The following is a 14,667-nucleotide window of genomic DNA, read 5'->3' as shown; positions in this document are numbered from 1 at the left end:
AAAAGGTCCCCAGAAAGTCACAAAGTCCCCATAGGAGTGGAAATCATTTGTATCAGGTTAGGTTAATCTGCCTGCCTGCATACATTCTTATATTGTACTTGCTTAATTTGGCTGCTTGATAGAGAAAATTCTCATTAAATGTATAATTTATTGTAAAATGACATTAATTTGTCATCCTAACGTGGGCCTTTCTCATCTAGATTAAATCCAAAATAGAATTTCTCATTTAACCGTACGGTTAGTGGTATATTCCATGAATATGGATGTTATACTAATCAATAATTGTATCACTTTTATAATGGTATAATTATGAATCGCATAAGTTCAAGTTGTTATGCCGCTGTTGGAATTCATCACGGCATGTACAGTACAAATAGAACGATACATGCTCTTGACTTCATAAGGCATGTGGCACCTCTCGGTTTTACTGGCGTGTTTACTGTCAAACACAACACAGAGGGCGGGAGAGAGACTGAGAAAAAAGCCATGCCGTTTTAGCTCCGGCTCTCTGAGGTGTTGCGCAGTCAGGTAGGGTGTCACTGAGTTGGTTAAAGAGAGAGAGAGAGAGAGCGAGAGAGAAACCAGAGAGAGAGAGAGAGCGACAGAGAGAGAGAGAGAGCGACAGAGAGAGAGAGAGAGCGACAGAGAGAGAGAGAGAGCGACAGAGAGAGAGAGAGAGAGAGCGACAGAGAGAGAGAGAGAGAGAGCGACAGAGAGAGAGAGAGAGAGCGACAGAGAGAGAGAGAGAAACCAGAGAGAGAGAGAGAAACCAGAGAGAGAGAGAGAAACCAGAGAGAGAGAGAGAAACCAGAGAGAGAAAGAGAGCGAGAGAGAAACCAGAGAGAGAGAAGAGAAGGTCCCCGCCAAGGGTCCTGTCATTGAGTTACAGCGTCGCTGTGCCATTCAGGTCACTCTCCAGCCGCCTGTGGAATTATGCTGATGCCACACACATGCCCCACACCGTGTCCAGATCTTTATGAGGTCGAATGAAAGAGAGAAACGCCCTCTTCACGCTCTCCCTGTGCTGCCCACTACCTCACGCCATCGAGGTACTCACTGCTGTCGGGCCTCCCTGTCAGCGCCTCATAAACTACCACAGCGTGTGTGTGTTCATGTGCGTTTGCGTGCGTGTGTGTGTGTGTGTGAGGGGAGGTGCAGGCCTATATAACTCTGGTGTTATCCAGACAGCCAGCCTTCACTCAGAGAAAGAGATGTAATATCAGAGGTTGAGCACCTCTTCCACACACACATATACACATATACACACAGATACACACACACACAAGAAATGTAAGTCTAAATTGGAACATATGCCCAGCTGGCGCTTCGTGAAGTGGCTAAGTGATGATGAAATGCTTGTTTACATTCAGGAAAGTCATTTTCATTTAGTAGGTTATGGTGTTTACTTTTTTAGTTAAGTAAATTGCAGAGCAATTTAGAAAATTGTTTTGAAATATATATTTTTTTATATGATTATATTTTAATCATTAAAGCTACAGTATGCGAGTTTGGGTGAGATTAGGTTTCTGTGTAACACTTTATTTGGATAGATGCTCTACAGACTACCAGTAACATTTCAACTATCCACTAACCCTAACCCAGGCTTGAACCCTAACCCTAACCCTTGCCCTAACCTTTATTTTAAACCTAACCTTAACCTTAGCAAGCAGTTGCTTATCGACAGATAGTTTGTTCCATCTACAGATGGAAAATCCGGACGATCCAAATAAATTGTGACCGTTTTCAGTATCATACCCAGGATGTAGTCCTAGCTATTTCCTGTTGGCAGCATTTTAAGATATTCATAATATTCAAAAAAAAAAATGTCGATATTTAATGTACGTTATAAAACGCTAAATTATAGTCAGTTTGGTGAAAGGATCAGTAAAATTAGATTAGGATAGATGAGTAGCAATTAATGATCACTAAAGATGAAACCATGACAGATGTTAACAATGTCCATACAGTTGAACTGCAATCTCGTCAATTTTATGTAAATCATAAAAATCTGCCTTTTGTTAAATTTCCCACCCTTGTAGACTATAGTATTGTATTTCGATAAAATCTTAAAGAAACTCTATCTCCTCTGTCTGTCTGTCTGTCTGTCTGTCTGTCTGTCTGTCTGTCTGTCTGTCTGTCTGTCTGTCTGTCTGTCTGTCTGTCGTACAAGCCTGCAGAGTTGATGTATCTCCCTCCTCTTTCGCATTAAACTTGTCAGAAATTGCCAGTCGTCCCGACCCTGCTACCTGAATGATGTAACACGCCCGGCACTCACCCACCAAAAACCTATTACCTCCCCTTTAGAGGCTGCTGCTGCTCAGCCCAGAAAGACCACAGACCAACGATCACCCCCAGTAATTCCATTTTCAATAAGTATGCTCTGCACCCCCTTAATTTATGGGCACAGTGCATCTGGTGCAGCTCAGCGGCAGGGCCTAGTGTAAAGGCACACACTGTCTGAGCAGTCTCTCTCTCTCTTTCTGTTTTCATATGATTCTGTCTAGGGCTGTGATAATACCAGTATCGCAATATTTTTTCCATGCCAAAAAAGATAACCACGGCAGACCTAACTCTTTGGTCCCATAAAAACCTTCTGTGTGTAAAATAAATATACTGAACAATAGGCCCACCCACTTGGGAGCCAATCCCACCCAATGGGGAGCCAGGCCCAGCCAATCAGAATGTTGTATTTTTTTTTTTACCACAAAAGACAGAAATACTCCTCAGATCCCTGCCCCCTGTCCCCTCGGACAATCCCGCAGGTGAAGGAGCTGGATGTGGAGGTCCTGGGCTGCTGTGGTTACACATGGTCTGTGGTTTTGAGGCTGGTTGGAGATACTACCAAATTCTCTGAAATGACATTGGATGTGGCTTATGGTAGAGAAATAAACATTGGATTCTCTGGCAACAGCTCTGGTGGACATTCCTGCAGTCATCATGCCAATTGCATGCTCCCTCAGAATTTGAGACCTCTGTGGCATTGTATTGTATGACAAAACTGCACATTTTAGAGTGGCCTTTTATTCTACCCAGCACAAGGTGCACCTGTGTAATGACCTGTCAGGTGGATGGATTATCTTGACAAAGGCTAAAATGCTCACCAACAGGGATGTAAAGAAATTTGTGCACAACATTTGAGAGAAATACGCTTTTTGTGCGAATGGAACATTTCTGGGATCTTTTATTTCAGCTCATGAAACATAGGACCAACAATTTACATGTTGCGTTTATGTTTTGGTTCAGCGTAAATGTGACTCCAACTTTAGAGCTGTTTTCTTAAAGAAGTATCACGATACTCGTATCGTCACAGCCCTAATTCTGACTGAGCCCGGGCAGAGTCTGTTATGAGTCAGAGAGGAGAAAGTGATACTAAAGCTTTTAGTCTTCCGTGTCAACATGTGCTCTCTGGGTGGTAGAATCCTCCAGCTGAGATTCCAATAAGCGCTTACTATTCCCCTACTACTGTCTTGTCAGTTAGACAGTATGCATTACCGTCTACCCAGCAGGTAAAACTGAAATACATTGAAATAACACCATTACAAGCAGAATGACGTCATTTCAACCAGCTGTACTGTAAGCCGTATATATGGTCACAGCAGTGGATAGCATACACAAACCTAGACTCTGCTCTTAAAGATCCTCTGATGAGTGTCGACAAATCTGAACAAGACTTCTATCCTCCTCATCCTCTGTCTCTACAGAAGCACTAGGCATAATAAAAATAGTCCAAAATCCTAATCCTTTTCTTTTGTCCAATTTTATTCTCTTATATAGCAGGGTTTACTCCACTCAGTGCTTCGCGCTTAAGACAAAAAACAGCAGTGTGTCCACAGGGTTGGGGTGTCGAAACACTAACTATAATCAGTTATGTTACCAGCTAAAATATTGTAATCAGATTACATATACTTTAAAAAATCTACATGATTACTTCTTGGGTTACATTTAAATTCAGAAAGGATGTTGGCAAAAAAAATACATTGACACCTTTCTGTTTTCTCAATGACATTCAAATTCAGCATTAAAAAAGGTGCAAGTGTGAGTTTGTTCCACCTGAGCGAGACTGACCACAAGTCAGAGACCACTATGAAGATGGATCCGGTTTTGTCTTCTTTTAATGCCTCTTAAGGGGAAAGTAATCCAAAAGTAAGAAAGTAATCTGATTATGTTACTGAGTTTGGGGTAATCCAAAAGTTACGTTGCTGATTACAATTTTGGACAGGTAATTAGTAACTATAATGGATTACATTTAGAGTAACCTGTCCAGCTCAGGATATGATTCTGAACCGCAATGCCCACAATGTAATGGGTTAATTAACCTAACTATTAGCTGTGCCACTCTGCGGCCGCTCAAAACACACTCATGGTACCAGTGTACGTGCTGGGCCTCGTTGTGTGGCTCAGGGTTGTTACTGTACTTGTTAAACTTCAGGAGGGGTGTCTGAAGTGGCCTCCTCTTCTCATCTCATTTCCTTCATCTGCAATCATCTGAAAACACATTGTTGGACAGGGGAAAGCAATGTAGTGGATGCCCAGGTATTTGCTTGGAGAGGAAGCCACTTTTGACTATTGAGATGCAGCCATGGACCCATTACTGTCACTCTGCACACCTGGACGTGCCTCAATAAAGAGACGCAATAGCTAACCCACCTCACCCATTGTCATGAATGTAGCCTCAAAAAGCCTCCAATACAAACAAACAAACAAACAAACACAAACTAAACTCTAATTACCTCGTCAAACGGGCAGGCACGCTATGTTAAATCCATGTTTGATTCATTATGGCTGGTGACAGAATAATAAAACAAGTAACATTTTAGTTTTCTCACACAAAATGAGCTTGGATTCCTTTGAGCACACAGAGTAAAATGTCTGCGGGAATCAGGGTATTTCCCCAGCTGAAATTTGAGAAAACATGGTGAATGTGGTCCCTATAAGATAGTCCTTTTTGCACAAGGGACACATTTAGAGACCCTCTCTTTCTGCTCCCCCTTTCTGACCGTCTACGCTGAATGAAATATTCTTTCTTCGGGAAAAGAGTGGTGCGTTTTTCGTAAACAGATTCCTCTCTCAATTTCTCCCTCTTGTTTTACTCTCCCTTGCTCTCTCCCTTTCTATCCCTCTTTTGCATTAAAAAAAAACAAGTCTGCAATCAGACGCAGCAGTATAAACAGCCACCTCTGTGAGAAGAGGCGGAAAGACCATTTCCATAACAAAAACACTCAGGCAAAACAAATTGCCACTCGAGCCGATTCCCATTGCACTAATTGACCTGGTTGATGAGCATGCTCTTGTTTTATATATATATATATATATTTTTTTCCTTTTTCTTCTTCTTCCTCCCTTCCCCACCGTCGCTTAACCCTGGACTACACCCCCAACCTCCCCCTCCCTTTTATCTAGCTTTAGTACCGCCACAGCATAGGGCGGGAAGGCAATAACATAACAACACTATGGCTTTTTGCTTTGCAGGAGGAAAATAATAACTATCTTGGTCTTTCCAGCCTCCCTATGTCCATCTATGCAGAGACAGATCCCCATTGTCTTGTTTATTTTTGAGTTGTCCTTCTCCTCCCCTTCTCTCACCTCCTAAGATGGCTCAGTGACTACTAATGTCAACTACGTTCATATACAGGCATACAGGCTACTGGTGAATGTGGCAGCGAGCTGGGGGCAGAGGCTTTGGGCTTTGGGTTTAGGTGTGCTGGGGGGCAGGGGGGGGGGGGTCTCTTATTTAAAAGACCCAGGAACAGTCATGGACCCCACCCCCAACCCCACCTAATCCCTCCCAACCCCCCTCTGAAGGATGGCTGCTGGTCCCTGTGGATGAACCAACCCTCTTCCTCTCATCCCCCCCCCCCCCCCCCTCTCTCACTCTCTCTCCCACTCCTTCCTCTTCACTCGAACCATCCTGTCCATGTGTCTGTGTCCGTCTGTCTGCATCCTGCATCAAAACTGTGTCTGACTGTATGCTCTGTAAAAGCTATTTTATCGACTCTCACGCCAACCCGGTAAGAGACAGTACCACTTGAAACAGACAGACACTGAGCATTATGCAGTGTAGCCAGTCCATATGAGCAACAGAAGGAGAATACACCCCATCCATCTCAATCGTTGGTAGTTTTCATATTGTTTATGTCCACAGCCCTCGGGGGAAGGACACAGTATCTCACACTGCATTCTGGGGCATTGATTCTGTTTATTTTGCCCTTGACTAGATTATGTTGTGTCACATGGGACATTCCGGCGTAGAGTTAGAACACATCAACTAATTACTGATCCTGATGATGTCACAATGCAGGCGGACTCTAACGCAACCAATCGCCATGAGGCTGGGGGGACTACATTAGCTAGAGATAGCCAACCCAGCACCACAGTATATGGCTATAGGAAGCTGATTTGTAGCATTGATATACAGCACACAGGATAGTCATACAGTATTGTAATAATAATAATGTGTATTTTATGTAGCGCTTTTCATGACAAAACAGAATATCAAAGTTGTTTAAAAAAAACACAGGACAAAAAGCACAAAAGCAAATCAAAGGATCTGGCAGATTCTTGGGAGACTGGCTTCAAGATTGTAGTATTGGGCGCAACAGTATGCTAGCCTTCAGACATACCACAGCTAACATAGCTTAAGGTCTTCCGTTACAATAACATTGAAACATCAGACAGCTACAGTAACATACCTAGTGGTTTTCCAATCTGTCAGTGCATGTGTGGTTTCATCACCCCTTCCCATCTCTCTGTCATCTGTCTGCCATTAGCATGTATGCATCTTCTTGAATAACTATGCATACATGAGAACACACATGTCAAAGCATGCCTTTTTGGATATTAATTTGCCATGATGAAGACAAACAAATGACTTGTGCTCTCCTAATCCTTGTTTTGAGAGAACTGTTTTGTTTCAGATGGAGCACAAACTACCATAACTGTGTGCTGTTACAAACCCTAGTCGCTTACTGTAAAAACAATAGACCCCAAAAATAAATTCTCTACCTTTCTTTTACTTTGTATTCAATTGTATTGATTCTGCTATTTTTCCCTTGTTTTGTAAAGACCCAGGTTGTGTGTGTGCGAGTGTATGTGAGTATCTGTGTGTAGCTCTTGTCCTAGTTGTGTGTGTGTGTATGTGTGTGTGTGCGTCTCTTCGGTGTCTAACTCCCGTCTACCGTGGTTGGTTGGTCAGGTCGTCAGGGGAGACGAGGAGCGGGGAGATGCTAGAGCTGCAGATGAGCGACATTGGAGCTGAGGTGTTGGAGCTGTTGCTGGAGTTTGTCTACACGGGCTCTCTGGTCATAGACTCCGCTAACGCCAAGACACTGCTCGAGGCCGCCAACAAGTTCCAATTCAACACCTTCTGCAAAGTCGGTGTGTCCTTCCTAGGTATGTACCTATGACATACAGTTGAAGTCGGAAGTTTACATACACCTTAGCCAAATTACTTTTAAACTCAGTTTTTCACAATTCCTGACATTTAATCCTCCCTGTCTTTGGTCAGCGAGGATCACCACTTTATTTTAAGAATGTGAAATGTCAGAAAAAAATGGGAGAGAGAATGATTTATTTCAGCTTTTATTTATGTCAGAAGTTTGCATACACTCAATTAGTATTTGGTAGCATTGCCTTTAAATTGTTTAACTTGGGTCAAACGCTTCGGGTAGCCTTCCACAAGCTTCACGCAATAAGAATTTTGGCCCATTCCTCCTGACAGCTGGTGTAACTGAGTCAGGTTTGAAGGCCTCCTTGCTCGCACACACTTTTTCAGTTCTGCCCTACATTTTCTATGGGATTAAGGTCAAGGCTTTGTGATGGCCACTCCAATACTTTGACTTTGTTGTCCTTAAGCCATTTTGCCACAACTTTGGAAGTATGCTTGGGGTCATTGTCCATTTGGAAGACCCATTTGAGACCAAGCTTTGACTTCCTGACTGATGTCTTGAGATGTTGCTTCAATATATCCACATAATGTTCCATCCTCATGATGCCATCTATTTTGTGAAGTGCACCAGTCCCTCCTGCAGCAAAGTACCCCCACAACATGATGCTGCCACCCCCGCGCTTCACGGTTGGGATGGTGTTCTTCGGCTTGCAAGCCTCCCACTTTTTCCTCCAAACTTAACGATGGTCATTATGGCCAAACAGTTCTATTTTTGTTTCATCAGACCAGAGGACATTTCTCCAAAAAGTACGATCTTTGTCCCATGTGCAGTTGCAAACCATAGTCTGGCTTTTTTATAGCGGTTTTGGAGCAGTGGCTTCTTCCTTGCTGAGCGGCCTTTCAGGTTATGTCGATATAGGACTCGTTTTACTGTGGATATAGATACTTTTGTACCTGTTTCCTCCAGCATCTTCACAAGGTCCTTTGCTGTTGTTCTGGGATTGATTTGCACTTTTTGCACCAAAGTACGTTCATCTCTTGGAGACAGAACGCGTCTCCTTGCTGAGCGGTATGACGGCTGCGGGGTCCCATGGTGTTTATGCTTGTGTGCTATTGTTTGTACAGATGAACGTGGTACCTTCAGGCATTTGGAAATTGCTCCCAAGGATGAACCAGACTTGTGGAGGTCTAAAAAAAAAAAAGTAGGCCTTGAAGGTAGGCCTTGAAATACATCCACAGGTACACCTCAAATTATGTCAATTAGCCTATCAGAAGCTTCTGAAGCCATGACATCATTTTCTGATGTTTTCCAAGCTGTTTAAAGGCACAGTCAACTTAGTGTATGTAAACTTCTGACCCACTGGAATTATTATACAGTGAAGTATATGTGAAATAATCTGTCTGTAAACAATTGTTGGAAAAATTACTTGTCATGCACAAAGTAGATGTCCTAACCGACTTGCTAAAACGATAGTTTAATAAGAAATTTGTGGAGTGGTTGAAAAACAAGTTTTAATGCCTAAGTGTATGTAAACTTCTGACTTCAACTGTAGGGTGTGGGGGGATGTGGGTAAGTAGGTGTCTCATCACACTAAGCCTAAGTTTCTGTCTTTGGCACATATTCCCTCGCACCCTTTCTGACAGGTGTCCAAATTTAGCGTAAGTTCCCCCCCCCCGAAGTAAAAGAGAGAGACATAATTTTGCTCCCTATCTCGGTTTGTCTCTTGGTCTGTCTCTAGGTCTGTCGCTCTCTCTTCTCTCGGCCCTCAGGAGTTGGGAGGCGCCAGGACAAAAGGTCAGGGAACAATTGTCAGTTATATGTCAAATCCTCCAGCGTAAGCTATGATAGAACCCACAGACCGATCGATGCCTACACACGGTGGGGAGGGAGGGAGAGGATATGGGTCTTGGAAAAGGAGGTTGGGGGAGGGGTGTTTGGATGGGTGGCGGGGAAAGCCCAGGGGTCAACTGAGGAGCAAATGCGTACTCATGGGTTTAGGAGGTCAAGGGACTGGGAGACGGTAAATGTCAGATTATACCTACCATTTAATAGAGATGGTTGGGGAGATGTGGAGAGAGCTCTAAGACAAGGATAGGATGTCTGGCAATTGGATGAAAAAGGTCAGAGCAGTAAAAGGGAGGGGGAAGACACTGAAAATAAATATCGATTTGTTTTTCACATTTCGTCCGATGATATGGACTTGTGAAAACATGGAAACCGTCTGTAGTGTAGTTAAAGACTTCAATCTGAGAACATGATTCATGACATTTGAGCATGTTAGAATAGAGACATAATGCTGGTACAGTGTATAACCTTGGAACAAAGACATTGATATCATGTCAGGGATATTGAAGTTCGCAACAAATGTACTGAAGAGATGCAAAATAAATTAATTTTGGCCATGGTGCATTGAGTTCATCAGATTTTTTTAGTGTGACAAAACACACCTCAACTTATTTAACATATTATTTTGTCCATCATATTAGAACAACTTCAAGTCACAAGAAATAAAACGTGGGAGGATTTACAACCGGCGGCTATGGAACCTTCCAGAGCCTGGAATAAAACTCCTTTATTCACTATGTCTGCAATCTGCTCCACTGAGTTTATGAGATATTGCACACCATGCAACACGCACACACACACGCCATATAATAACAGATGGATACTGCACAGACTCTCTTAAAATATATATTTTTGTCACATACGCCGAATACAACCGGTATAGACCTTATAGTGAAATGCTTACTTACAAGCCCTTAACCAACAATGCAGTTCAAGAAATAGAGTTTTAAAAAGATTGACAAAATAAACTAAAGTAAATTTTTTTTTTAAATCAATCAAAAAGTAACACAGTACATTTACATAACAATAACGAGGCTATACTGTATACAGGGGGTACCGGTGCAGAGTCAATGTGCGAGGGTACAGGTTATTTGAGATCATTTGTAAGGTGACTATGCATAGATAATAAACAGTGAATATTAGCAGTGTTGTTCAGCAGTCTTATGTCTTGGGGGTAGAAGTTGTTAAGAAGCCTTTTGGTCCTAGACTTGGTGATCTGGTACCGCTTGCCAGGCGGTAGCAGAGAGAACAGTCTATGACTTAGGTGACTGGAGTCTTTGACAATTTTTTGGGCCTTCCTCTGACACCGCCTAGTATGTAGGTCCTGGATGTCAGGAAGCTTGGCCCCAGAGTGATGTACTGGGCCGTAGGCACTACCCTCTGTAGCACCTTACGGTCAGATGCCGAGCAGTTGCCATACCAGGCAGAGATGCAACTGGTCAGGATGCTCTCGATGGTGCAGCTGTAGAACGTTTTGAGGATCTGGGGACCCATGCCAAATATTTTCAGTCTCCTGAGGGGGAAAAGGTGTTGTTGTGCCCCCTTCACAACTGTCCTGGTGTGTTTGGACCGTGATAGTTTGTTGGTGATGTGGACACCAAGGAACTTGAAACTCTCGACCCGCTCCACTACAGCCCCGTCAATGTTAATGGGTGCCTGTTCAGCCCTCAACCTACTTTGTCTTGCTCACATTGAGAGAGAGATTGTTTTCCTGGCATCATACTGCCAGGGCTCTGACCTCCTCACTATAGGCTGCCTCGTCGGTGATCAGGCCTACTGGACCACTGTTGTGTCGTCAGCAAACTTAATGATGGTGTTGGAGTCATGCTTGGCCACGTACTGTAGTTGTGGGTGAACAGGGAGTACAGGAGGGGACTAAGCACGCACTCCTGAGGGGCCCCAGTGTTGAGGATCAGCGTGTCAGATGTGTTGTTGCCTACCCTTACCCCTTGGGGGCAGCCCATCAGGAAGTCCATTATCCAGTTGCAGAGGGAGGTGTTTAGTCCCCGGGTCCTTAGCTTAGTGATGAGCTTTGTGGGCACTATGGTGTTGAACGCTGAGCTGTAATCAATGAACACATACGGGTTCCTCTTGTCCAGGTGGGAAAGGGCAGTGTGGAGTACTATTGAGATCAAACAAAATCAAATGTTATTTGTCACATGCGCCGAATACCACAGGTGTAGACCTTACAGTGAAATGCTTACTTACAAGCCCTTAACCGACAATGCAGTTTTAAGAAAAATACCGCCCCAAAAAATCTTTGCGTCATCTGTGAATCTGTTGGGGCAGTATGCGAATTGGAGTGGGTCTAGGGTTTATGGCATGATGGTGTTGATGTGAGCCATGAACAGCCTTTCAAGCACTTCATGGATACCGACGTGAGTGTTAGGGGGCGGTAATCATTTAGGCAGGTTACCTTCGCTTTCTTGGTCACATGAACTATGGTGGTCTGTTTGAAACATGTAGGTATTACAGACTCGGCCAGGGAGAGGTTGAAAATGTCAGCGAAGACACCTGCCAGTTGGTCCGCGCATGCTCTGAGTACACGTCCTGGTAATCCGTCTGACCCCTCGGCTTTGTGAATGTTGACCTGTTTAAAGGTCTTGCTCACATCGGCTACGGAGAACGTGATCACACAGTCGTCTGGAACAGCTGGTGCTCTCATGCATGCTTCAGTGTTGCTTGCCTCAAAGAGAACATAAAAGGCATTTAGCTCGTCTGGTAGGCTTGTGTCACTGGGCAGCTCGCTCCGGTACTTTTACTGAAATGTTGATTCATGTGCACTGTCCTTGTAAAAAATAAACTCAAACTCAATAGCTTTCAAGCCCTGACACATCCGATGAGCGTCAGAGCCGGTGTCGTAGGATTCAATCTTAGTCCTGTATTGATGCTTTGCCTGTTTGATGGTTCATCTGAGGGCATAGCGGGATTTCTTATAAGCGTCAGAATATTGTCCCGCTCCTTGAAAGCGGCAGCTCTAGCCTTTAATTCGGTGCGGATGTTGCCTGTAATCCATGGCTTCTGGTTGGGAAATGTACAGTTGAAGTCGGAAGTTTACATACACTAAGTTGACTGTGCCTTTAAACAGCTTGGAACATTCCAGATAATATCATGGCTTTAGAAGCTTCTGATAGGCTAATTTACATCATTTGAGTCAATTGGAGGTGTACCTGTGGATGTATTTCAGGACCTACCTTCAAACTCAGTGCCTCTTTGCTTGACATCATGGGAAAATCAAAAGAAATCTTGGAGAAATGTCCTCTGGTCTGATGAAACAAAAATAGAACTGTTTGGCCATAATGACCATCGTTATGTTTGGAGGAAAAAGGGGAAGGCTTGCAAACACCATCTCAACCGTGGAGCACGGGGGTGGCAGCATCATGTTGTGGGGGTGCTTTACTGCAGGAGGGACTGGTGCACTTCACAAAATAGATGGCATCTTGAAGAAGGAAAATTATGTGGATATATTAAAGCAACATCTCAAGACATCAGTCAGGAAGTTAAAGCTTGGTAGCAAATGGGTCTTCCAAATGAACAATGACCCCAAGCATACTTCCGAAGTTGTGGCAAAATGGCTTAAGGACAACAAAGTCAAGGTATTGGAGTGGCCATCACAAAGCCCTGACCTCCATCCTATAGAAAATGTGTGGGCAGAACTGAAAAAGCGTGTGCGATCAAGGAGGCCTTCAAACCTGACTCAGTTACACCAGCTCTGTCAGGAGGAATGGGCCAAAATTCACCCAACTTATTGTGGGAAGCCTGTGGAAGGCTACCCGAAACGTTTGACCCAAGATAAACAATTTAAAGGCAATGCCAACAAATACTAATTGAGTGTATGTAAACTTCTGACCCACTGGGAATGTGATGAAAGAAATAAAAGCTGAAATCATTCTCTCTACTATTATTTTGACATTTCACATTCATAAAATAAAGTGGTGATCCTAACTGACCTAAGACGGGGGATTTTTACTAGGATTAAATGTCAGGAATTGTGAAAAACTGAGTTTAAATGTATTTGGCTAAGGTGTATGTAAACTTACGACTTCACCTGTACGTACCTTCACTGTGGGGACGACGTCGTCGATGCACTTATTGATGAAGCCGATGACTGAGGTGGTATACTCCTCAATGCCATTGGATGAATCCCGTAACATATTCCAGTCTGTGCTAGCAAAACAGTCCTGTAGCGTAGCATCCGCGTCATCTGAGACTTCCGTATTGAGCGAGTCACCTCAGGTGAGTTATACCTCGAGACTTCTTTAATATTAGACATCGCGCACCAGCAGTTACTGACAAATAGACACACACCCCCGCCCCTCTTCTTACCAGACGTAGCTGCTCTGTTCTGCCGATGCACTGAGAAGCCAGCCAGCTCTATATTATCTGTGTCATCGTTCAGCCAAGTCTCGGTGAAACATAAGATATTACAGTTTCTAATGTCCTGTTGGTAGGATAGTCTTAATCGTAGTAGATCGTCCAGTTTGTTTTCCAATGATTGCACGTTGGCCAATAATACAGAGGGTAGTGGTGATTTACTCACTTGCCGATGAATTCTCACAAGGCACCCAGACCTCCTGTATTTCCGTCTTTTCTTCACACGAATTATGGGGATGTGGGCCTGGTCTCCGGGAAGCAGTATATCCTTCGCGTCGGACTCATTAAAGAAAAAATATTTTTCCAGTTCGAGGTAAGTAATCGTTGTTCTGATGACCAGAAGATCTTTTCGGTCATAAGAGACTGTAGCAGCAACATTATGTTCAAAATGATTTAACTTCTCTAGGGTATGTGGGACGGTAGCGTCCCACCTAACCAACAGCCAGTGAAATTGCAGGGCGCCAAATTCAAAACAACAGAAATCTCATAATTAAAATTCCTCAAACATACAAGCATTATACACCATTTTAAAGATAAACCTCTCGTTAATCCAACCAAAGTGTCTGATTTCAAAACGGATTTACGGCGAAAGCACACCTTGCGATTATGTTAGGTCAGTACATAGCCACAGAAATACTCAGTCATTTTTCCAGCCAAAGAGAGAAGTAACAAAAAGCAGAAATAGAGTTAAAATTAATCACTAACCTTTGATGATCTTCATCAGATGACACTCATAGGATTTCATGTTACAAAATACATGTATGTTTTGTTAGGTAAAGTTCATATTTATATCCAACAATCTGAGTTTAGGCGGGACGCTACTGTCTCACTTGGCCAAAAGCCAGAGAAAATGCAGCGCGCCAAATTCTAATTAATTACTATAAAAATCTAACTTTCATTAAATCATAACATGAAAGATACCAAATTAAAGCTACACGTGTTTTGAATCCAGCCAACATGTCAGAATTCAAATAGGCTTTTCGGCGAAAGCATACGATGCTATTATCTGAGCATAGCACCACAGTAAACAAAAGAGAGAAAACATTTCAACCCTGCTGGCGCG

General features: G+C 43.3%; 1 protein-coding gene across 1 annotated transcript in view; it reads left to right on the top strand.

Moving 5' to 3' along the window:
- The window catches only part of LOC120024408 (kelch-like protein 29), a 131,658-nt gene that overhangs the window by 41,254 nt on the left and 75,737 nt on the right, over positions 1-14,667 (top strand). Inside the window, exon 3 of the mRNA XM_038968647.1 lies at positions 7,193-7,389. Within this exon, the coding sequence (XP_038824575.1) occupies positions 7,193-7,389 (197 nt within the window). The remainder of the gene's footprint in view (positions 1-7,192; positions 7,390-14,667) is intronic.

The sequence above is a fragment of the Salvelinus namaycush genome, chromosome 29 (assembly GCF_016432855.1).
Source record: "Salvelinus namaycush isolate Seneca chromosome 29, SaNama_1.0, whole genome shotgun sequence".
NCBI classification, from domain to species: Eukaryota; Metazoa; Chordata; class Actinopteri; order Salmoniformes; family Salmonidae; genus Salvelinus; species Salvelinus namaycush.
This window is presented reverse-complemented; position numbering and strand designations above follow the sequence as displayed.